Consider the following 26706-nt stretch of genomic DNA (forward strand, 5'->3'; position numbering starts at 1 on the left):
GCGGAGACTCAGATACAGCAGAGGTTCACTCCCAGACCCAGCGGAGGTTCAGTCCCAGACCCAGCAGGGGCCCAGACTCAGCGGAGGCCCAGACCCAGCGGGGAGGTCAAGGCACAGCAGAGACTCAGATCCAGACTCAGCAGAGGCCATTACCCAGAGAAGGCCCAGACCCAGCAGAGGCTCAGACACATCACACAAGAAGCACACGCCATGAGAGTACAAGACAGCAAATTAGAGCCCAGGTACCAAGCACAGGCAGGCAGCCAGCAGTCTCATCCCCCTCCTCATTGTAGCCACTTAGGGAAGCACAGAGAAGATCCTGGAAGCAGGACAATCATCAGTATCCCTGGGTTGCCTCACTTGCTGCTCATGATTGTCCTGTATAGGTCTCTGGTACTGACAGCCCCCTGAACTGTTCACACCTGGATGCGAAACGAGGAACGGTGTCATCAGTGATCACTGTCTTATCATCACTGCTAGAAGCAGCGCCACCTACCGATGTCTGCGTTGTTCTGCATCTCCAACCCTGCACAGTAGTGGTGACGTCACAGGCTGGTGGCGATGGCTGAGCCGGGCCCTGGGCGATCTCTGGGCTCATATTCCCCTGTAGACTACATGAGCATCACCAGCTTTCCCCGTCTGCCGGAAGAGGAGACCGGGGGAGAGCCTGTGCCGAGATCGGGGGAGGATGATACTTTCCTGGGGGAGCATGATTCGGGTAACCTGCTGATGCCTTGCCCTGTGTAATAAATGATGTGTACACGTAGAGCGGGCGTGCATGTGTTCTCTGCGCTGTACAGTGTCCACCATCACCCCGTGTGTACAGTGCATGCTCACTGCATGGATCATTCGTAGTATTCCTGCATCCTATGGACGCTGAGCTCATCTCTCCATCACATGTACCAACGTGTATATATATGTCTCCTCACCACATATATCAATGTGTATCACCCCCTCACTACACGGGTACCAGCGTATATCACCCCCTCACTACACGGGTACCAGCGTATATCACCCCCTCACTACACGTAACAGCGTATATCACCCCCTCACTACACGGGTACCAGCGTATATCACCCCCTCACTACACGGGTACCAGCGTATATCACCCCCTCACTACACGGGTACCAGTGTATATCACCCCCTCACTACACGTAACAGCGTATATCACCCCCTCACTACACGGGTACCAGCGTATATCACCCCCTCACTACACGGGTACCAGCGTATATCACCCCCTCACTACACGGGTACCAGCGTATATCACCCCCTCACTACACGGGTACCAGCGTATATCACCCCCTCACTACACGGGTACCAGCGTATATCACCCCCTCACTACACGGGTATCAGCGTATATCACCCCCTCACTACACCGGTACCAGCGTATATCACCCCCTCACTACACGGGTACCAGCGTATATCACCCCCTCACTACACGGGTACCAGTGTATATCACCCCCTCACTACACGGGTACCAGCGTATATCACCCCCTCACTACACGGGTACCAGCGTATATCACCCCCTCACTACACGGGTACCAGCGTATATCACCCCCTCACTACACGGGTACCAGCGAATATCACCCCCTCACTACACGGGTACCAGCGTATATCACCCCCTCACTACACAGGTACCAGTGTATATCATCCCCTCACTACACGGGTACCAGCGTATATCACCCCCTCACTACACAGGTACCAGCGTATATCACCCCCTCACTACACGGGTACCAGCGTATATCACCCCCTCACTACACGGGTACCAGCGTATATCACCCCCTCACTACATGGGTACCAGCGTATATCACCCCCTCACTACACGGGTACCAGCATATATCACCCCCTCACTACACGGGTACCACCGTATATCACCCCCTCACTACACGTAACAGCGTATATCACCCCCTCACTACACGTAACAGCGTATATCACCCCCTCACTACATGGGTACCAGCGTATATCACCCCCTCACTACACGGGTACCAGCATATATCACCCCCTCACTACACAGGTACCACCGTATATCACCCCCTCACTACACGTAACAGCGTATATCACCCCCTCACTACACGTAGCAGCGTATATCACCCCCTCACTACACGGGTATATCACCCCCTCACTACACGGGTACCAGCGTATATCACCCCCTCACTACATGGGTACCAGCGTATATAACCCCCTCACTACACGGGTACCAGCATATATCACCCCCTCACTACACGGGTACCAGCGTATATCACCCCCTCACTACACGGGTACCAGCGTATATCACCCCCTCACTACATGGGTACCAGCGTATATAACCCCCTCACTACACGGGTACCAGCATATATCACCCCCTCACTACATGGGTACCAGCGTATATCACCCCCTCACTACACGGGTACCAGCGTATATCACCCCCTCACTACACGTACCTGCGTATATCACCCCCTCACTACACGTGTATATCACCCCCTTACTACATGTACCAGTGTATATCACCCCCTCATTACACGTACCAGGGTATATCACCCCCTCACTACATGTACCAGCGAATATCACCCCTTCACAACACGTACCAGTGTATATCACCCCCTTACTACACGTGTATATCACCACCTCACTACATGTACCAGTGCACATCACCCCCTCCTACACGTACCAGTGTATATCACCCCCGTCGCTACATGTGCCAGTGCACATCACCCCTTCAGTACATGTACCAGTGTATATTACCACCCTCAGTACATGTACGAATGTATATACCCACCCTCCTTAGTTGTACCAGTGTATATCACCCCCCTCTCTACATGTACCAGTGTATATCACCCCCCCACTATATGTACCAGTGCACATCAATCTTTCAGTACATGTACCAGTGTATATTACCATATTCAATACATTTAACAGTGTATATTACCACTCTCAGTACATATACCAGTGTATATCACCCCTCACTACATGTACCAGTGCACCTCCTACACGTACCAGTGTATATTACCACCCTCAGTACATGTACCAGTGTATATCACCTTCCCATTACATGTACCAGTGTATATTATCACCCTCAGTACATGTACCAGTGTATATTACCACCCTCAGTACATGTACCAGTGTATATCACCACTCTCAGTACACGTACGAGTGTATATCACCCCCCCACTATATGTACCAGTGCACATCAACCCTTCAGTACATGTACCAGTGTATATTACCATATTCAATACATTTACCAGTGTATATTACCACTCTCAGTACATATACCAGTGTATATCGCCCCTTCACTACATGTACCAGTGTACATCACCCCCTCACTACACGTACCAGTGTATATTACCACCCTCAGTACATGTACCAGTGTATATTACCACCTTCAGTACATGTACCAGTGTATATCACCTTCCCATTACATGTAGCAGTGTATATTTTCACCCTCAGTACATGTACCAGTGTATATTACCACCCTCAGTACATGTACCAGTGTATATCACCACTCTCAGTACACGTACGAGTGTATATCACCCCCCCACTATATGTACCAGTGCACATCAACCCTTCAGTACATGTACCAGTGTATATTACCATATTCAATACATTTACCAGTGTATATTACCACTCTCAGTACATATACCAGTGTATATCGCCCCTTCACTACATGTACCAGTGTACATCACCCCCTCACTACACGTACCAGTGTATATTACCACCCTCAGTACATGTACCAGTGTATATTACCACCTTCAGTACATGTACCAGTGTATATCACCTTCCCATTACATGTAGCAGTGTATATTTTCACCCTCAGTACATGTACCAGTGTATATTACCACCCTCAGTTCATGTACCAGTGTATATCACCTCCATCACTACATGTCCGTTGTATATCACCCCTCACTACATGTCCAGTGTATATCACCTCCCTCACTACATGTCCAGTGTATACCACCCCTCACTACATCTCCAGTGTATATCACCCCTCACTACATGTCCAGTGTATATCACCCCTCACTACATGTCCAGTATATACCACCCCTCACTACATGTCCATTGTATACCACCCCTCACTACATGTCCAGTGTATACCACCCCTCACTACATGTCCAGTGTATATCACCCCTCACTACATGTCCAGTGTATATCACCCCTCACTACATGTCCAGTGTATACCACCCCTCACTACATGTCCAGTGTATATCACCCCTCACTACATGTCCAGTGTATATCACCCCTCACTACATGTCCAGTGTATATCACCCCTCACTACATGTCCAGTGTATATCACCCCTCACTACATGTCCAGTGTATATCACCCCTCACTACATGTCCAGTGTATATCACCCCTCACTACATGTCCAGTGTATACCACCCCTCACTACATGTCCATTGTATATCACCCCTCACTACATGTCCAGTGTATATCACCCCTCACTACATGTCCATTGTATACCACCCCTCACTACATGTCCAGTGTATATCACCCCTCACTACATGTCCAGTGTATATCACCCCTCACTACATGTCCAGTGTATATCACCCCTCACTACATGTCCAGTGTATACCACCCCTCACTACATGTCCAGTGTATATCACCCCTCACTACATGTCCAGTGTATATCACCCCTCACTACATGTCCAGTGTATATCACCCCTCACTACATGTCCAGTGTATATCACTCCTCACTAGATGTCCATTGTATACCACCCCTCACTACATGTCCATTGTATATCACCCCTCACTACATGTCCAGTGTATATCACCCCTCACTACATGTGCCAGTGTATACCACGCCTCACTACATGTCCAGTGTATATCACCCCTCACTACATGTCCAGTGTATATCACCCCTCACTAGATGTCCAGTGTATATCACCCCTCACTACATGTCCATTGTATATCACCCCTCAGTACATGTCCAGTGTATATCACCCCTCACTACATGTGCCAGTGTATACCACCCCTCACTACATGTCCAGTGTATACCACCCCTCACTACATGTCCATTGTATATCACCCCTCACTACATGTCCAGTGTATATCACCCCTCACTACATGTCCAGTGTATATCACCCCTCACTAGATGTCCAGTGTATATCACCCCTCACTACATGTCCATTGTATATCACCCCTCACTACATGTCCAGTGTATATCACCCCTCACTACATGTCCAGGGTATACCACCCCTCACTACATGTCCAGTGTATATCACCCCTCACTACATGTCCAGTGTATATCACCCCTCACTACACGTCCAGTGTATATCACCCCTCACTACACGTCCAGTGTATATCACCCCTCACTACATGTCCAGTGTATATCACCCCTCACTACATGTCCAGTATATACCACCCCTCACTACATGTCCAGTGTATACCACCCCTCACTACATGTCCAGTGTATATCACCCCTCACTACATGTCCAGTGTATATCACCCCTCACTACATGTGCCAGTGTATACCACCCCTCACTACATGTCCAGTGTATACCACCCCTCACTACATGTCCAGTGTATATCACCCCTCACTACATGTCCAGTGTATATCACCCCTCACTACATGTCCAGTGTATATCACCCCTCACTACATGTCCAGTGTATACCACCCCTCACTACATCTCCAGTGTATATCACCCCTCACTACATGTCCAGTGTATATCACCTCCCTCACTACATGTCCAGTGTATACCACCCCTCACTACATCTCCAGTGTATATCACCCCTCACTACATGTCCAGTGTATATCACCCCTCACTACATGTCCAGTGTATACCACCCCTCACTACATTTCCATTGTATACCACCCCTCACTACATGTCCAGTGTATACCACCCCTCACTACATGTCCAGTGTATATCACCCCTCACTACATGTCCAGTGTATATCACCCCTCACTACATGTCCAGTGTATACCACCGCTCACTACATGTCCATTGTATACCACCCCTCACTACATGTCCATTGTATATCACCCCTCACTACATGTCCAGTGTATATCACCACCCTCACTACATGTCCAGTGTATATCACCTCCCTCACTACATGTCCAGTGTATATCACCCCTCACTACATGTCCAGTGTATATCACCCCTCACTAGATGTCCATTGTATACCACCCCTCACTACATGTCCATTGTATATCACCCCTCACTACATGTCCAGTGTATATCACCCCTCACTACATGTCCATTGTATACCACCCCTCACTACATGTCCAGTGTATATCACCCCTCACTACATGTCCAGTGTATATCACCCCTCACTACATGTCCAGTGTATATCACCCCTCACTACATGTCCAGTGTATATCACCCCTCACTACATGTCCAGTGTATATCACCCCTCACTACATGTCCAGTGTATATCACCCCTCACTACATGTCCAGTGTATATCACCCCTCACTACATGTCCAGTGTATATCACCTCCCTCACTACATGTCCAGTGTATATCACCCCTCACTACATGTCCAGTGTATATCACCCCTCACTACATCTCCAGTGTATATCACCTCCCTCACTACATGTCCAGTGTATATCACCCCTCACTACATGTCCAGTGTATATCACCCCTCACTACATGTCCAGTGTATATCACTCCTCACTAGATGTCCATTGTATACCACCCCTCACTACATGTCCATTGTATATCACCCCTCACTACATGTCCAGTGTATATCACCCCTCACTACATGTGCCAGTGTATACCACGCCTCACTACATGTCCAGTGTATATCACCTCCCTCACTACATGTCCAGTGTATACCACCCCTCACTACATCTCCAGTGTATATCACCCCTCACTACATGTCCAGTGTATATCACCCCTCACTACATGTCCAGTATATACCACCCCTCACTACATGTCCATTGTATACCACCCCTCACTACATGTCCAGTGTATACCACCCCTCACTACATGTCCAGTGTATATCACCCCTCACTACATGTCCAGTGTATATCACCCCTCACTACATGTCCAGTGTATACCACCGCTCACTACATGTCCATTGTGTACCACCCCTCACTACATGTCCATTGTATATCACCCCTCACTACATGTCCAGTGTATATCACCTCCCTCACTACATGTCCAGTGTATATCACCCCTCACTACATGTCCAGTGTATATCACCCCTCACTACATGTGCCAGTGTATACCACTCCTCACTACATGTCCAGTGTATATCACCTCCCTCACTACATGTCCAGTGTATACCACCCCTCACTACATCTCCAGTGTATATCACCCCTCACTACATGTCCAGTGTATATCACCCCTCACTACATGTCCAGTATATACCACCCCTCACTACATGTCCATTGTATACCACCCCTCACTACATGTCCAGTGTATACCACCCCTCACTACATGTCCAGTGTATATCACCCCTCACTACATGTCCAGTGTATATCACCCCTCACTACATGTCCAGTGTATACCACCGCTCACTACATGTCCATTGTGTACCACCCCTCACTACATGTCCATTGTATATCACCCCTCACTACATGTCCAGTGTATATCACCTCCCTCACTACATGTCCAGTGTATATCACCCCTCACTACATGTCCAGTGTATATCACCCCTCACTAGATGTCCATTGTATACCACCCCTCACTACATGTCCATTGTATATCACCCCTCACTACATGTCCAGTGTATATCACCCCTCACTACATCTCCAGTGTATATCACCTCCCTCACTACTTGTCCAGTGTATATCACCCCTCACTACATGTCCAGTGTATATCACCCTTCACTACATGTCCATTGTATATCACCCCTCACTACATGTCCAGTGTATATCACCCCTCACTAGATGTCCAGTGTATATCACCCCTCACTACATGTCCATTGTATATCACCCCTCACTACATGTCCAGTGTATATCACCCCTCACTACATGTCCAGTGTATACCGCCCCTCTCTACATGTCCAGTGTATATCACCACTCACTACATGTCCTGTGTATATCACCCCTCACTACATGTCCAGTGTATACCACCCCTCACTACATGTCCATTGTATATCACCCCTCACTACATGTCCAGTGTATATCACCCCTCACTACATGTCCAGTGTATATCACCCCTCACTACATGTCCATTGTATATCACCCCTCACTACATGTCCAGTGTATATCACCTCCCTCACTACATGTCCAGTGTATATCACCCCTCACTACATGTCCAGTGTATATCACCCCTCACTACATGTCCAGTGTATATCACCCCTCACTACATGTCCATTGTATATCACCCCTCACTACATGTCCAGTGTATATCACCCCTCACTACATGTCCATTGTATATCACCCCTCACTACATCTCCAGTGTATATCACTCCTCACTACATGTCCAGTGTATACCGCCCCTCTCTACATGTCCAGTGTATATCACCACTCACTACATGTCCAGTGTATATCACCCCTCACTACATGTCCAGTGTATACCACCCCTCACTACATGTCCATTGTATATCACCCCTCACTACATGTCCAGAGTATATCACCTCCCTCACTACATGTCCAGTGTATATCACCCCTCACTACATGTCCATTGTATATCACCCCTCACTACATGTCCAGTGTATATCACCTCCCTCACTACATGTCCAGTGTATATCACCCCTCACTACATGTCCAGTGTATATCACCCCTCACTACATGTCCATTGTATATCAACCCTCACTACATGTCCAGTGTATATCACCCCTCACTAGATGTCCAGTGTATATCACCCCTCACTACATGTCCATTGTATATCACCCCTCACTACATGTCCAGTGTATATCACCCCTCACTACATGTCCAGTGTATACCACCCCTCTCTACATGTCCAGTGTATATCACCCCTCACTACATGTCCATTGTATACCACCCCTCACTACATGTCCATTGTATATCACCCCTCACTACATGTCCAGTGTATATCACCCCTCACTACATGTCCAGTGTATATCACCCCTCACTACATGTCCAGTGTATACCACCCCTCTCTACATGTCCAGTGTATATCACCCCTCACTACATGTCCAGTGTATATCACCTCCCTCACTACATGTCCAGTGTATATCACCCCTCACTACATGTCCAGTGTATATCACCCCTCACTACATGTCCAGTGTATATCACCCCTCACTACATGTCCAGTGTATACCGCCCCTCTCTACATGTCCAGTGTATATCACCACTCACTACATGTCCAGTGTATATCACCCCTCACTACATGTCCAGTGTATACCACCCCTCACTACATGTCCAGTGTATATCACCCCTCACTAGATGTCCAGTGTATATCACCCCTCACTACATGTCCATTGTATATCACCCCTCACTACATGTCCAGTGTATATCACCCCTCACTACATGTCCAGTGTATATCACCCCTCACTACATGTCCATTGTATATCACCCCTCACTACATGTCCAGTGTATATCACCCCTCACTACATGTCCATTCTATATCACCCCTCACTACATGTCCAGTGTATATCACCCCTCACTACATGTCCAGTGTATATCACCCCTCACTACATGTCCAGTGTATATCACCACTCACTACATGTCCAGTGTATATCACCCCTCACTACATGTCCAGTGTATACCACCCCTCACTACATGTCCATTGTATATCACCCCTCACTACATCTCCAGTGTATATCACCCCTCACTACATCTCCAGTGTATATCACCCCTCACTACATGTCCAGTGTATATCACCCCTCACTACATGTCCAGTGTATATCACCCCTCACTACATGTCCAGTGTATATCACCCCTCACTACATGTCCAGTGTATATCACCCCTCACTACATGTCCAGTGTATATCGCCCCTCTCTACATGTCCAGTGTATATCACCACTCACTACATGTCCAGTGTATATCACCACTCACTACATGTCCAGTGTATATCACCCCTCACTACATGTCCAGTGTATACCACCCCTCACTACATGTCCATTGTATATCACCCCTCACTACATCTCCAGTGTATATCACCCCTCACTACATCTCCAGTGTATATCACCCCTCACTACATGTCCAGTGTATATCACCCCTCACTACATGTCCAGTGTATATCACCCCTCACTACATGTCCAGTGTATATCACCCCTCACTACATGTCCATTGTATATCACCCCTAACTACATGTCCATTGTATACCACCCCTCACTACATGTCCATTGTATATCACCCCTAACTACATGTCCATTGTATACCACCCCTCACTACATGTCCATTGTATACCACCCCTCACTACATGTCCATTGTATATCACCCCTCACTACATGTCCAGTGTATATCACCCCTCACTACATGTCCAGTGTATATCACCTTCCCATTACATGTACCAGTGTATATTACCACCCTCACTTCACGTACCAGTATATCTCATCTCCTCAGTATATGTACTAATGTATATTATTGTCTCACTTCATGTACCATTTTATAATAAAATACAGAAGTACTTATTTGAACACCTGTGCATACTACTGTACATATTATATAGGTGTATACTAGATTTGAGGTGACATTACATTGCAGGCTCCTGTGGACTCTTTTAAGTGTTTTAGCACAATATGATCATTGTGTTAAAACATTACAGACATGTATTTCTCTTGTAATGTAGGAATGTTTAAGTCTTAGTTATGTATGTGGTTTGTGGTACCGATACAAGGGTGTCCGATATAGTTCTTACCTGAGGCTGGATTCGGGCAAAGAACTAGCCCTTATAGTGTATCATAGTCTCCGCTGTTTTTTTGTCCATCTGACCATTCCCCTGTGCCCTATCTGTACATCTCTCGTGTGCTTGCGTCATTGTGATTTAGACTTAGCATGCCTTCACTGCCAATATTCTGATATCTTAAGACAAAGTCATGTGTCATCATTTTATGGGTGTGAAAAGTATGTGGGACTGGAATGTTCAGAATGTGCCCCCCATGAGTGTTAGTATGTGGATGCATACCCATCTTCTATATGCAGGAATTGTATATAACAATACACACTGCTGTGTATACATTATTATACATGTACACACCATATACTGCCTAATGTGCAGGTGTATGCTATTCTGTCAGGTACATAACACTTCTGTATATAGCACTGTACAGGTACACACAAAGCTTAATAGATAATACTTTACAGGTACATACACTGCTTTATATATAATACTATATATACTTACTCTTCTGTATATAGTACTGTACTGATACACACAATGTTCTGACTACAGTACTATAAAGGTACACACACTGTTCTTTATACAGAAAGAGCAGTCAGTTCACATTGGATGTTATGGCAAGTCCAAGGATCAGAATAGGTATGCGAACAATAAAGTATAGGTATACACACCATACTACATGTGTTACTGTACATATACAGTGGGTACGGAAAGTATTTAGACCCCTTTAAAATTTTCACTCTTTGTTTCATTGCAGCCATTTGGTAAATTCAAAAAAACTCCTTTTTTTTCTCATTAAAATACACTCTTCACCCCATCTTGACTGAAAAAAACCCAGAAATGTAGACATTTTTGCAAATTTATTAAAAAAGAAACACTGAATATCACATGGTCATAAGTATTCAGACCCTTTGCTCAGTATTGAGTAGAAGCACCCCTTTGAGCTAGTACAGCCATGAGCCTTCTTGGGAATGATGTAACAAGTTTTTCACTCCTGGATTTAGGGATCCTCTGCCATTCTTCCTTGCAGATCCTCTCCATTTACATCAGGTTAGATGTTGAACGTTGGTGGACAGTTATTTTCAGGTCTCTCCAGAGATGCTCAATTGGGTTTAGGTCAGGGCTCTGGCTGGGCCAGTCAAGAATGGTCATAAAGTTGTTCTGAAGCCACTCCTTTGTTATTTTAGCTGTGTGCTTAGGATCATTGTCTTGTTAGAAGGTGAACCTTCGGCCAAGTCGGAGGTCCAGAAGCATTCTGGAAGAGGTTTTCATCTAGGATATCTCTGTACTTGACCGTATTCATGCTTTGTTCAATTGTAGCCAGTCGTCCTGTCCCTGCAGCTGAAAAACACCCCCCATAGCATGATGCTGCCACCACCGTGTTTCACTGTTGGGATTGTATTGGACAGGTGATGAGCAGAGTCTGGTTTTCTCCACACATTCCTCTTAGAATTATCACCAAAAAGTTCTGTATTAGCCTCATCAGACCAGAGAATCTTATTTCTCATAGTCTCGGAGTCTTTCATGTGTTTTTTAGGAAACTCTATGTGAGCTTTCATATGTCTGGCACTGAGGAGAGGCTTCAGTCGGGCCACTCTGCCATAAAGACCCGACTGGTGGAGGGCTGCAGTGATACTTGACTTTGTCGAACTATCTCCCTACTGCATCTGTGGAGCTCAGCCACAGTGATCTTGGGGTTCTTGTTTACATCTCTCACCAAGGCTCTTCTCCCATGATTGCTCAGTTTGGCTGGACGGCCAGGTATAAGAAGACTTCTGGTGGCCCCAAACTTCTTCCATTTAAGGATTATGGAGGTCACCGTGCTCTTAGGAACCTTGAGTACTGCAGAAATTCTTTTGTAACCTTGGCCAGATGTGTGCCTTGCCACAATTCTGTCTCTGAGCTCCTTGGCCAGATCCTTTGACCTCATGATTCTCATTTGGTCTGACATGCACTGTGAGCTGTGAGGTGTTATATAGACAGGTGTGCGCCTTTACAAATCAAGTCCTATCAGTTTTATTAAACACAGCTGGACTCCAATGAAGGAGTAGAACCATCTCAAGGAGGATCACAAGGAAATGGACAGCATGTGACTTAAATATGAGTGTCTGAGCAAAGGGTCTGAATACTTATGATCATGTGATATTTCAGTTTTTCTCTTTTAATAAATTTGCAAAAATGTCTACAATTCTGTTTTTTTTTTAGTCAAGAAGGGGTGCAGAGTGTATATTAATGAGAGAAAAATGACCTTTTTTTATTTATCAAATGGCTGCAATGAAACAAAGATTGAAAAATTTAAAGAGGTCTGAATACTTTCTGAACCAACTGCATGTCCTCTCATCCTGCCCCCATATATATCCTATCACTCTGCCCCCATATGTCACGCCCATTTTGCGAATTTAAGTTTAAAAAAAAAAAATAAAAAAAGATTTCTCCTTACCTGGTTGGGTCCATCAGTGTCCTCTTCCTCAACCATTCGAGGCGTGGACACGCTGACCCATAACAGTGACGTCATACCCCGGCGACATGCGCGTTCTTGTCAGCTGCCGGCCTCTGATGGTTGGTGGCTCCTATTGCAGTGCAGGAAGCGGTCCATCACAACAATAGATATCAACTGAAGGTGTGTCCAAGGACGCACATTTAGTTATGAGCAAGCTGCCGAATACTGCCCCTGGTACACCGATCTTAATGAAGTGCATGTAGGAATAAGATTCGCTTGATCCACTTAATTCATTGGGCACATCTTATCAGTGGGGTGCGTCTTGCCAGAAATGTTACTTCAGAGACTAGAGTAACATTGCTGGTGTAAGGAATGCTGCCACTTTTGATTAATTTAACCGACAAATGTATCCACGCTCTGTCTTGCCTTGGCACTTTCCCTGCTGTGACCATTTTGACAGAATTGCCCAAAACTGGCTTAAAAACACGAAAAGTCACAACATTTGTGTGCTATTCCACATTGTGGCATAAACACTTTGATTAATTGACTCCTATACATTCCAACCTGAGGCCATTATTGTAAATTGAGTTGTTGGAGAACACTACCTTCTGTTTTAGGGTCCAGAGGAATAAGACAGTCCCGAGAAGTAGTCCAGTAGGCATGTTATATACAGTATGTCTTATAAATCCACTCTCCTGTAAGAAGTACAATAGAAGTACAAAGAGTTAAATTTAAGGATTTACTGTAGAAACCTGATAGCTCTTGAACACCGTTGCTAATCCCAAGATCTCAGTCTGTGTTTCTAATTTTCCACAGAAGGCTTGTAGGAAGGGAAGCATCTACTGAATGTTATAGTCGGACCGGGATCCTCATTAGGTGGACTTTTGTCACATTTTTCTAGTTTATTTAAGTATCTAGAAGAGTTTGTGGCTGAACCTCAAAATTACCATTGTCCTTGGACACAAACTCTACGTCTTGAATATCTTTACCCTGGTTTTCTGACATCTAAGTCACCATAACAGTATTGGGGATGCAGGACTCACGATCGTCACTAAGATAGTCTTTCATCAGAAAACTCCACATCAACAATACAATCATCCATATGATGAATAGCATGACCTTGGAACGCCACACTCCATATTATTAATTCTACATGAGCCTGGTAGGGGGAAGCCCATATCATCCTCTCTACTATCCTGGAGGACAGAACTTCATCCCGTCACCGACATTGTGCTTTAACGTTGAGCTCTGAATTTTCAAACTCATCATCGTAAGACTCAGAAAACCACATCGCCACTATCACCGGCTTTGTATCCAGAACTTCACATCGTCTAAATCTTAGACCCCGGGTAAAGAACTCCAGATTATCATTTACACCCATCTTATTGCCTTTGGGTAACATTGAAATTTATAGAAAATAAGTCATACATTAGTGATGATGAGTTTTTGTGGATTTTTGGGGAATTTTTGATGTGCACTTATTTTTGCAGATCCAGACGCATTCCTTAAGTCGGCTCGTCTGCAGCGACTACCATCTTCATCGTCAGAAATGGGAAGCCAAGACGCCTCCCCACTTCGAGAGACCGTCAAGGACCCTTTCAGCTCAGACTGCAGCTGTCGACAGGATGGTCTTACTGTCATCATCACTGCCTGCATTACGTTTGCTCTGGGTGTCACAATAGCACTTATAATGCAGATATATTTTGGGGATCCTCAGGTAAGAGAGAAGATGGAAGTGTTATTTAGAAATCAGAGTTTTTCTTTTCCTAGCTTTTATATTCTTTAATATAATATTTTTTTGCTGTATATTAGTATATTTTCACTCTTTCAAGATTTCAATTCTTAAAGTTATCTGTTGCATAAGTGAACATGGATCAATTCCCTGGTTGTGATGCAATTTCCAAAATCTCTGCATTCTATCATTCAAATCTTTAGGCTATATTCACATGTTGCTTTTTTCTGCAGCCAAAACCCGATCTCTTGACAGTACAGTAAAAGCGCAGATTTTGTTGCTTTTCTTGATGCGTTTTTTTGCACTTACTTATTCCTTTATAGGGGTGAAAAATGCTGCAAAAATGCTCAGTCAGGAAAAATAAAGGAAGTGTGTGCATGAGATTTCTGAAATCCCACAACTTTTGCTGGTACTGTAAAAAGCAGCTTTTAAATTGCATAAAAAAGCAGCAAAAACGCAACATGAGAACATAGCCTAATAGTTTACTTCTAGTGGATAAAATCCCTGTGCTGGTTATGTGATGGACACCTGACTCACTACAGTACACTTATCAGAGTTGTGTCTTGTACTGAGCTGGGTAGCTGTGTGTCCTCACACAACCAGGACAGATGGTTCCTATTAAATGACTCAAAGAAAATCACTTTACATTCTTTAAAATATGAGGAATTTTCAAAGAATATATATTGGAAAATTGTATGACTCTCGTTATATATTATGAGATTATATTTATGAATCTATCATACAGCTATTAGATATTTGTCATTGGTACACACCTCTTTGTCATCTGTGGTTTTCCAAATTATGGAAACAGAAATAAAATGACCATTTCAGGTTTGACAATATTATGTCACCTATGTTCCTCCCTCCATTAAGCCATCACCGCCATCAGGAGTCTCATGATACATTGGCCTCATTTATTAAGACTGAGTCTTGTTGCCTCTAGCAACCAATCAGAGCTTAGGTTTTTTTTTAACAGTTATGGTAACGTAAAAGCACCACTGTCATCAGTTGTCATAAGCCACAAAGACAGTTTTTGTTTTTACAGAATATATTGATATACAAGATTTATTGCAACGTTGCTTATTTTGATGTGTACTATTGACTTATGAAATAAAAATTAAATTAATGGTTAAACTTTAAATATAGCAAATTTTACACCTTACTAAAGCAGCTCAATTATCAAATGTGCTCCAATCTGTGGAGATCACTTCCAGTCCTGGGAGTTCCACTTTTGGCTTGTGTTTGACATAGGAAACCTCATCAGTGCTATGTACGAAGGGGACTGGCTGACTCACTCCAACAGCATAGCCAGCCTCCACTCTGTCTCAGTCCATGCATATACAGAAATGGGGACTGGCTGAGCTACTGAAGTAAACCAGCCAGCCAGCCCATTCACAGACAAGTCACACCTAGACCTCTTGGGATCCGCAACTGGAGCGGATATCTACAAATGGACCGTGGTTGAATACTGAACTATATTTGTTGGCTATATAATTTGCCATTTTTAATTAATAAGTTGTATAACTTGCCATTTTAGGCATATTTATGTAGTGTTGAACTGGGGTGGCAGGAGCCCACCAGTAATATTGACTTTGGGGCCTCACTTTTCAGCTATATTCCAATATTACATTACCCTCTTTAACAAATTTACATATGCTTCTATATAATAACACATTAGGTAGTTTTCTGGATGAAAAGTTGATGAAAAGTTGCTTTTGTCTGTACATAGTGAATCATGTGTATTGGGCCAACTCCTGCTAATGGTCAGGGGTAAGTAGAGGGTATGAGCCAGTCCAAACCTGTTCAGGTATAATGTTTTTTAATCCCTTAAATTTTTGACCCCACAGACAAAAATGTGCCTGAATACATATACTTAAAGTGATCCCCCTCCGTGGCACTGAAAAGAAACTATCCATTTTCAAATACATAGCCACCCTACCTGGTGTCTTCTGTTTGAGCCCTCCACTGAGACCAATGTCATAGTCCTCCTGCGTCCAAGATGGCTGTTTCAGTGGCATGGAGAACGCAATGGTAGGCCTGAATCATGACTTTCCTGTGTTGTGGAGGCCTGGTTTAGACCAACCACTGCTCCATATGTCAATACGGTGGCTATCTTGTATGCAGGAGGACCAAATCACCAATTTCAGAGGAGGAAGCAGCAGGAGATAAATGGTGTACACGAGGAAGAGTGACTATACATGAAAAATTCACTTTTCATTGTTGTCAGGGTGTGTAGTTGCTTTAATTTAAGTAATGAAAAACGAATGTATAACTTGATATTTGTCCCCTCTAGATCTTCCACCAAGGGGCAGTAGTGAGTGATGCTTCGCATTGTACAGCTTTGGGTATTGACGTGTTGGAGAAAAGGGGAAGCTCTGTGGATGCTGCCATTGCTACCGCCCTGTGTCTTGGGATTGTTAATCCGCATACATCAGGCATTGGAGGGTAAGTGTCAATGAGTAATTACCTTTTATTTGTGGTCTTTTATTATAAATAAAGGTTTCCTTTCCATGGTAAACTTAAAGGAATTGTCCGGGATTAAAAAAAAAACAAAAAAAAACTTTTTCTTTAGAAACAGTACCACCCATGTCCATTGATTAGTGTGGCACTTGAATGCCAGAAACAATTGAAAGACAAGAATGGTGCAGTTCTAGAAAAAAAAGCCGACCTAGACCCTTTTCTTAATCCTTGACAATCCCTTGAAGAGAGGAGGCCAGAGACTAAGGCCAGGATTACACTTGCGAGTGTGATTCGAGAAACTCACGAGAGCCTCTCGCCTCAATACCCAGCACTGCCCCGGCACTCGGGACCGGAGTTTGCTGCTGCATAGAAATACATGCAGCCACACACTCCGGTCCCGAGTGCCAGCGACAGTGTCTGGTATTAAGGCGAGAGGCTCTCGTGAGTTTCTCGAATCACACTCGCAAGTGTGACCCTGCCTAATAATGAGTCTTGTTTGCTTGGCTCACGATGAGAAATGTGGACAGAAAAATGAATATTCAAACCTCTGTCATTCTGCCAATAGCTTTCTCTCTTTTTCGGGTTGTTACCTTACATCAGGATCTTTCTTTCCCACAATAGACATTTCTAGAAGATTTAGGAATTTCACTAAATAAACACTATTAAGATAGTTGGATGATAGGTTCTCATAAAGACTGAGTGTATCAAAGTTACTCTGCCACTATGCATTACTGCAGGTATATACCCTGATGTTAGGAAATCAATAAAACAGCACCACCTAGTGCTAAAAAAAATGTGAAATGTTGAAATATTTAGTCTCCAGTTTTCATCTTTTGTGTGGAATTAATAACAACTTGTTTGGAAAAGTATGTATCATCACTGCACCATATTTTATAGAAGATATTATTAGATAGTCAGTGCTTGTCTATGTTATTTTCTTTTTTTTATCAGAGGTGGTGTGATGCTGGTCCATGACATAAGAAACAACATCACAGACGTCATTGATTTTCGGGAGACAGCACCATCTGGAATACATAATGATTTTTTGCAGTATTGGAAACACAAGGTAAGATACAAACGCTTCTACCATACTCCATAATTATCAGCCTATCAGAAAGATGAGGGCTGAGACCTAACTGACGCTTCCATCTGGTACCGCTTATTCCAGGGGAGGAAAACAAAATAGCAAATAACCAAAAATTCCAGCGTGGGTGAATCAACATAGTGTAATGTAGTAATGTTTATGCCCATGACAAGCAAATAACTAGTCCGTTGGTGCTCGCTAAAGCTCCGTTTACATGGGCCAAGGCTTGAGGATCAAGCGCGGCACCCATACAGATAGCATATTGTCGGCAGCACATCCCCTGTTTACACAGAGATGTGCTTCCGACAACAATCAATTTTAGGGCCTGTATAATTGAATCAATTAGCTGACGACCGAGTATGCTTGCACCCGTCAATGCATGGGAATAAGAATTCTTCTGAATTACGATTGGCCGGTGTAAAGGGGCCTTAAATTACAGGATCTGTCAACAGCAGTCCAATGCCAATTGGCAGTCTAAAGTAGTGGGCAAAACTTTTTTTGCAGGTGTGGAAAAAAAAAAGGCTACAAAGTAGGAATGTATTAAAAAATAGAAGTGTTTGTAGTTCATATTTATCAATTAAACCGTAAGGTGAATGAACAAAAGAGAAATCTTAATCAAGTCAGTATTTGGTGTAATTATCCTTTGCCTTCAAAGCAGCATCACAGCATCAATTCTTCTAGGTACACTTGCATACAGCTTTTGTAGAAACTTAGGTGGTTCCAAATATTTTGTACAACGAACCCTAGATCTTCAGTGGATTCAGACTTCTACAAATCCTTCTGTCTCTTCAGGTAATCCAGGACAGACATGAGGATGTCGACATCAGGATTTTGTGGGGGTCATATCATCACTTCCAGGTGTCCTTGTTCTTTTTTACACTGAAGCGAGTTCTTAATTATACTGACTGTATGTTTTGTGTCGTTGTTCTGCTGCAGAATATATTTGGTGTCAATCAGATGCTTCCCTGATGGTATTGAATGAAGGATAAGTATCTGCCTCTATTTCTCAGCATTGAGGACACCACTAATCCTGACTAAATCCCCAACTGCATTTTCTGAAATACATCTTCAAACCTGCAGTGAGCCTCCACCATGCTTCACTGTTGCCTGCAGACACTCATTATTATACCACTCTCTCCAACCTTTCCACAAACTAACTGCCTTCTGTTATAGACAAATATTTCACAATTTGACTTATTAGTCTAGACGACCTGCTGCCATTTTCTGCACTCCTGTTCCTATGTTTTTTGTCAATAATTGAGTCACTTTGGTCTTGTTTGTATGCCGAGAATTACGGGCAGATACTGAGCCATCATGTAATACTATTGGGAAGGCGTCTCATTGGCTCCAAATTAATCAGTCAGCAAATGAACAACAGGGAGTCCTGGAAATGATGATATGGCCCCCACAGAACCCTGATCTCAACATCATAGAGTCTGTCGGGAGTGACACAAAGAGACAGAAGGATTTGCACAAGTCTATATCCACAGAAGATCTGTAGTTAGTTCTCCAAGTTATTTGGAACAACTTCCTTGCCAAGTTCCTACAAAAATTGTGTGCAAGTGTATCTAGAAAAATCCATGCCAATGCAAAGAGATCACTGCAATTATTTGATTTAGATTTATCTTTTTTTTCCCATTTACTTTGCATTTTATTAATTGATAAAAGTAAACTATTAACACTTATTTTTAAGGTATTGTTACTTTGTAGTATTTTTTCCACACCTGCCTAAAACATTTGCACAATACTGTATGTCTGCAGGTAAATGCATATCTGTACAATTTTACTTATAAGAACTAATGCATAAATGACTATGTCTGTCTACTCATGTGTCACCTCTCTCTTCATGTATTAGCCGGGTATTCTGGTTGGTGTTCCTGGCATGTTGAAAGGATTGGCCAAAGCCCACAATATGTATGGAAAGTAAGTACACATGTATGGTCTAGATATCTATCTATCTATCCCATATCTATCTATCCCATATCTATCTATCTATCTATCTATCTATCTATCTATCTATCCTCTATCTATCCCATATCTATCTATCTATCTATCTATCTATCTATCTATCTATCTATCCCATATCTATCTATCTATCAATCTATCTATCTATCTATCTATCTATCTATCCCATATCTATCTATCTATCTATCTATCTATCTATCTATCTGTAACGATTCCTCGGCTCAGAGTGTCTGGGACTCTATGATGGACAGCTCTGTCATCCTATCCTGTGCTGGGGCGTGCTGAGCTGTCAGTTGATTGACAGCTCGGTGGACCTATCTGAGACTGGTAGGTGCAGAGATTTCAACAGGTGCTCCCTGTTCTTGGTAATTGCCCTGCTATTTAGGTGAGCTGTCTGGCCCAGATTACTGTATTGCCAGTCATAGCTTGTTCTAAGCTTGTGCTCGCTGGTGTGTGTTCGCCTAATCTCTATACTGTAAGTTTTTCTTCTGCTGCTGACCTTTGTACCGTGTTCTGACTACCCACTTGTTAATCTATCTATCCCATATCTATCTATCTGTGTTTCTCACAAAATTAGAATATCATTAAAAAGTTAATTTCAGTTCTTCAATACAAAAAGTGAAACTCATATGTTTATTTCTGTTAATGTTGATGATTATGGCTTACAGCCAATGAAAACCCAAATGTCATTATCTCAGTACATTAGAATACTTTATAACACCAGCTTGAAAAATGATTTTAAAATCCGAAATGTTGGCCTACTGAAATGTATGTTCAGTAAATGCACTCAATACTTGGTCACGGCTCCTTTCTCCTACGCCTCATTGGGGGATACAGTGACAGTGGGTGTTATGCTGCTGGCCACTAGGAGGACACTAAGTAAACCAGAAAAAAGTTAGCTCCTCCCCTGCAGTTTACACCCTCTCGCTGGATGAGATTCTCCAGTTCATGCTTAGTGTCTGTAGCAGGCACTTGGGTCTGCCTTCAGACCCCACCATTTTTATTTTATTTTTGAATTTTCTGTAAATTTTTATTTTTTAATTAACGGAGTGAAGGGGGCGACGGTTCCTTTCTACGGCCCGTTCTCCCCCGAACCAACAGGCAAGCACGCAGAATATACCTCCCCGTACACTTTCCTGCGACGACTGGGGCTGATTCCTCTAGCAATAATGGCGATGATCCTTACGACCGGTTCCGGTAATCCACGGATATGAGGGCAGGCGCACGAAATGGAAAAGACTGGACAGCGCTTCTGGAGGCCCTGAATCAGCCCCATAGCTCTCCATCCCCCTACCATAGGGAGGATCGATTGAGCATGCCCCTTTAAGAACTCCTCCAGCTCTGCTGCATCAGCCCAGGAGGATGAGAGCCTGCATGGATGGCCCGGACAGCACTGAGCACTGGAGTTGAGGTATGGGGTCGGGTCCTGGCCCCCGGAAGAAGCACTGACTTAGCGTCAGTGGCAGTGCACCGCCCCCCCCCCCCCCGCCCGGCGCCTACCAAAAATTTAGCCCCCGGCCTACTAGGCCGGAATTTGAATAACTCCGCCCGCGCTATTATCGCCGCCCCCTCATATTGGCGCATCTCATCCCTTACGAGACGCGCAATTCTAATCTCGGGGGCCATGTCTTTTTACCTCAGCCTGCTCTGGACACGAGCTGTGAGTCGAGCATTATGCCGGATACCAGGTGACACCACAGGGCCACCGCTATTCCTCCCGGGGGACACAGCACAGGACCGGGTAAGCTACGTTTGCCCTCAGATTAAAGCTTAACCCCTTCCTGGCACAGGAGCACTATGTCTCAATCTAAGGAGGCTAAATGGGCTGCAAAAAAGCACACTGCATTTTTTGCCGTGTGTACCACTTGCAAGTCTGCCTTACCCAGTGCACAGACTAATCCGTTTTGCACGGACTGCGACCCAGCCTGCGCCTCGACCTGCGCTCAATTGCTCCTCGCCGCCGCTGCTGACGGGCCTCCTGCGTTTAGTACCCCTGAGTGGGCTGCGTCCCTGTCACGGTCGGGGAGTCTCTGACCCAGGCTATATTCTCCCTCCGGGAGGACTCTTTAAGCCAGGAAGCGTCCTAATGCCCTGAGGAAGGCTCTAGCATTGGCCGGGAACTGTCCACCAGCAGGGGCCGTAATGGTTCAAGGGATGGTCAGGTCTCCATGACGCGTCCCCTAGTCTCGGTCGCGCGTCAGCTTCTGCGACTCCTGTCTCTCGCTCTCCCTCCCCTGGAGTTCTCAGCGAGCACGACTCTGAATTCGAATCTGACACGTCAGTCCCTCAGAATCGCCCAACTGATCAAGAGTCGCTTGATTCTGTTATAGAATCTGTCAACAGGATTCTGAAGTTGGATGAGGATAATGTTCCCGCTCCAGCACATCCTATCTCACTTAAGAAAACCAAGCGTGTGCGCAGGTTATTTACCAGCCATCCGGATTTTAAGGAAATTGTCCAGAAACATAGGGATCATCCGCATAAGCGGTTCACAGGACAAAAGTCTACTCAGGCTAAATACCCTTTGGATCCAGACATAATGAAGGATTGGTTACAGTCTCCTCCGGTGGACCCTCCTGTATCGCGTCTTGCTTCGAAAACGCTCTTATCCGTTTCTGAGGGTTCCTCAATCAGAAGCCCCTCCGATTGTCAGATTGACTACCTTGCCCGTTCAGTTTTTGAAGTTTCAGGAGCAGCGCTTTTTCCATCTTTCGCGGCAATTTTGGTCACTATGGCAATGGCCGCTTGGTCAGAAGTCTTGGTTACTTCCTTCCAGGGCACCAATGTTCCTTCGGAGGCAACCACGGTCACCAGGCAGATAATTCACGCTGCGGACTTTGTAGTGGACGCCTCTTTTGATGCCGCCAATTGCGCTGCTCAAACTGCCGCTAATTCGATCTCCATTAGAAGAGCCCTATGGCTCCGCGACTGGCGGGCGGATGCCACATCTAAAAGATCGTTGACTTCTCTCCCTTTTCAAATGGGTCATCTTTTTGGAGAGAAACTGGATCAGCACATTTCTGATGCTACCGGGGGAAAAAGTAAATTCCTTCCTCAACAAAAGGCTGTTCGGCCGTTTTGCAACCAACAGCTAACGCGCTTTCGATCTTTTCGAAACAATTCCAGTTGGTCCTCCTCTACCTTCTCTTCCGGATCAGGTCCATCCCCGCGCGAAGACAAAGGCTCCCATTTCTCATACAGACCTAACCGCTCTTGGAAACCCAGGCCTAGGGCTTCTGGATCTAGGGGAGCCAGAGCTCATAGAGCTACCCAATGACTCGTTGCGGTATCCGGCGGACACCAACAGAGTAGGTTTCCTTCAGCCACACCTGGCTCGCGGTCATCCACGACAAGTGGGTCAAGGAGCTGGTGTCTCCCGGATACAAGATAGAGTTTTCCTCTCCCCCTCCCACTCGCTTTTTCCTTCCTCTCCCCCAAGGGAAAGACAAGAGCCTTCCTTCGGTCTCTTCAGGCTCTGCTAAGGGACGGAGTCATCATTCCGGGCCCTCATCACGAAAGGTTCACGGGATTTTATTCCAACCTTTTTGTGGTCCCAAAAAAGGACGGGACAATGCGACCCATTCTGGATCTCAAACTGTTAAATCAGTTTGTCAAGGTACGGCGATTCCGAATGGAATCTCTCCGATCAGTTGTCGCTTCCATGGAAAAGGAGAGTTCCTAGCATCCATCGACATCAAGGACGCTTACCTTCAGATTCCGATCTGCCGTCTCACTAGCAGTTCCTCCGTTTTGCAGTTCACGAGGAACACTTCCAGTTCGTTGCCTTGCCCTTCGGACTCGCCACCGCCCCCAGGGTCTTTACCAAGGTCATGGCGGCTGTCATGGCCATTCTCCACTCTCTGGAAGTAGTGGTGTTTCTGTATCTGGACGACCTGCTCATCAAGGGTCCGTCCCTTCCAGCCTGCGAGGAATCCGTGGATACAGTATAACAATAAATACACTTTCTCGCCTGGGGTGGAAGATAAACTTCGAAAAGTCTTTCCCAACACCGGCTCAGCGGATTTCCTTTTTAGGAATGATCTTGGACACTTCCCGCGGGTTGGTCTTTCTCCCTCCAGAAAAGACCCAAGCCTTACAACAGGCAGCGCGGACTCTTTCCCGACCAGTTTCTGACTCCATTCGTTTCAGCATGAGAGTTCTCAGAAAGATGGTGGCTGCGATGGAAGCAGTTCCATTTGCACAGTTCCAACTCCGTCCCTTACAACATGCATTGCTGCTAGCTTGGGACAAGAACCCGCTCTCCCTGGACCGCCGGATCCTTCTGTCCCTGCGGGTCAGGCAAGCCCTCAGGTGGTGGACACTGAGGTCCTCCCTGAATCAAGGGAGGTCTTTTCTCCCAGTAAGATGGTTGATAGTAACCACCGACGCAAGCCTTCTCGGCTGGGGTGCGGTCTTTCGTCAACACACGGCACAGGGTCGTTGGTCAACCCGAGAGTCACGTCTCCCCATCAACATTTTGGAGATACGAGCAATCAGATTAGCTCTACGGAGTTTCCACCATCTCCTCGCGGGTCACCCCATCAGGATCCAATCCGACAACGCCACGGCTGTAGCGTATATCAACCGCCAGGGAGGTACCCGGAGCAGGATGGCCATGCACGAAGTGAGTCACATCCTCCATTGGGCCGAGACCAACCATTCGCCCATCTCAGTAATCCACATCCCGGGCGTAGAAAATTGGGCGTCAGATTTTCTCAGTCGCCAAGGCATTGCCTCGGGAGAGTGGTCTCTTCATCCGGAAGTCTTTCAGCAGATTTGCAGTCGTTGGGGGATTCCGGATGTGGATCTCATGGCCTCAAGACTAAACAACAAGGTTTCTCGGTTCATTGCCCGATCGCGCGATCCATGCTCCATCGGAGCGGACGCCCTAGTTCTGCCATGGCATCGGTTCCGGCTCCCGTACATCTTCCCCCCTCTTCCCTTGCTTCCGAGGGTCATCAAGAAGATCAGAGCGGAGGGAGTACCAGTGATCCTAGTCGCGCCAGATTGGCCGCGCCGAGCATGGTATGCAGAACTAATACAACTAGTCGCCGACGTCCCCTGGCGACTTCCAGATCGCATGGAGCTACTAGAACTCCAGGGCCCTGGCGTGGCCGTTGAATCCTGGATTTTAGCACAGGCTGGGTTCTCTCACGATGTGATTTCCACCATTCTTGTAGAGAGAGCAAGGCACTCAGGAATAGCTCGGTTATCGGTGCTCAAGTCGGGTGTCCCACCCATCAAATCAAAATGACAAAAATCTTGGCACTCAATGTGTGAAATATTCTTTTTTTAATCAGATAGTTTTTATTAAAAGTTTTGGAAATGACAGGCATGTACAACTTACAACATGTTATCAAACATTCCCTTCCCCCATAACACCCCCCTCCCCTTGTCCGATGGCATGGACTGGTACATAGCGAATAAACCCAATTGTATCTCACAGCCAAATCACTTGAGAAAAGGCAAGAAACAACCGACAGGAGACCACCTCCAAAGCCCACCCACTAATCCAGAAGATTCGAGGCTGCCAGGCTGGGAATCTTCAACCATCCCTCCCATATTTTCCCAAAAATATGCGGCACACCTCTCCTAAGATACACAGACTTTTCCCTATATAATATTTGGTTCAACCTATTAATATATTCTTTTCTTGAGGGGATTTTGTCAGAAATCCAGTGATAAGCTATCAGCTTTCGGGCCACAAATAGCATTCTGGCCACAGCAATTTTAAGATATTGATCCCCTCCCACCTCATCAACATAACCCAGAACACAAATCATGGGGTCCCTGGGAATATCCTGTCCCGTGACCAAGTGTATAAGGCCAAGGACCACGATCCAAAATATCTGCAGGCAAGAACATGTCCACATCATGTGTAAAATGTCCGCATTATCTGTTGTGCACTTGGGGCACCTTGAATCCGACCGCAACCCTCTATTAAACAACCATTCGGGAGACCTGTATGTCCTATAGAGGACATATAGCTGAGACAGGCGGCCAGGCTCACTAAGAGACAATCTGGGAATCATCTGTAGAATCGAGTCCCACTGCTCCATTGATATCGTACCCAGCTGTTGTTCCCACTTTATCAGTGCGCCAATAGGATGCCTTGACAGGACCTGTCCAAGTAAGCCACCATACACCATTGAAATCAGTCCTCTGGTGGACCCTTGCATACCGAGCCTATGAATAAGGACGTCATGGTGTATGGTTAGGTCAACTTTTTTGCTCTGCACCATATACGCGTGACGCAGCTGCAAATATTGATAAAACATAGAGCGTTGGAGGGGAAATTCCCGTCCCAGTTGCTCGAAAGTTTTAAAAACCCCTCCCTCCACCAGCTGCGACACCCACCA

The 26706-nt window shown here is 45.3% G+C and overlaps 1 protein-coding gene across 1 annotated transcript in view; it reads left to right on the plus strand.

Annotated features, from left to right (window-relative positions):
- Positions 1 to 536: 536 nt before the first annotated feature.
- GGT7 (gamma-glutamyltransferase 7) overlaps positions 537 to 26706 on the plus strand; it is a 58266-nt gene continuing 32096 nt past the window's right edge. Inside the window, exons 1-5 of the mRNA XM_073555362.1 lie at positions 537 to 718; positions 14597 to 14823; positions 17132 to 17283; positions 18250 to 18364; positions 20238 to 20305. Coding sequence (XP_073411463.1) covers positions 562 to 718; positions 14597 to 14823; positions 17132 to 17283; positions 18250 to 18364; positions 20238 to 20305 — 719 coding nt within the window. The 5' untranslated portion in view covers positions 537 to 561. The remainder of the gene's footprint in view (positions 719 to 14596; positions 14824 to 17131; positions 17284 to 18249; positions 18365 to 20237; positions 20306 to 26706) is intronic.

The sequence above is a fragment of the Dendrobates tinctorius genome, unplaced genomic scaffold, assembly GCF_039654945.1.
Source record: "Dendrobates tinctorius isolate UK_male_01 unplaced genomic scaffold, ASM3965494v1 ptg000223l, whole genome shotgun sequence".
Lineage (NCBI taxonomy): Eukaryota > Metazoa > Chordata > Amphibia > Anura > Dendrobatidae > Dendrobates > Dendrobates tinctorius.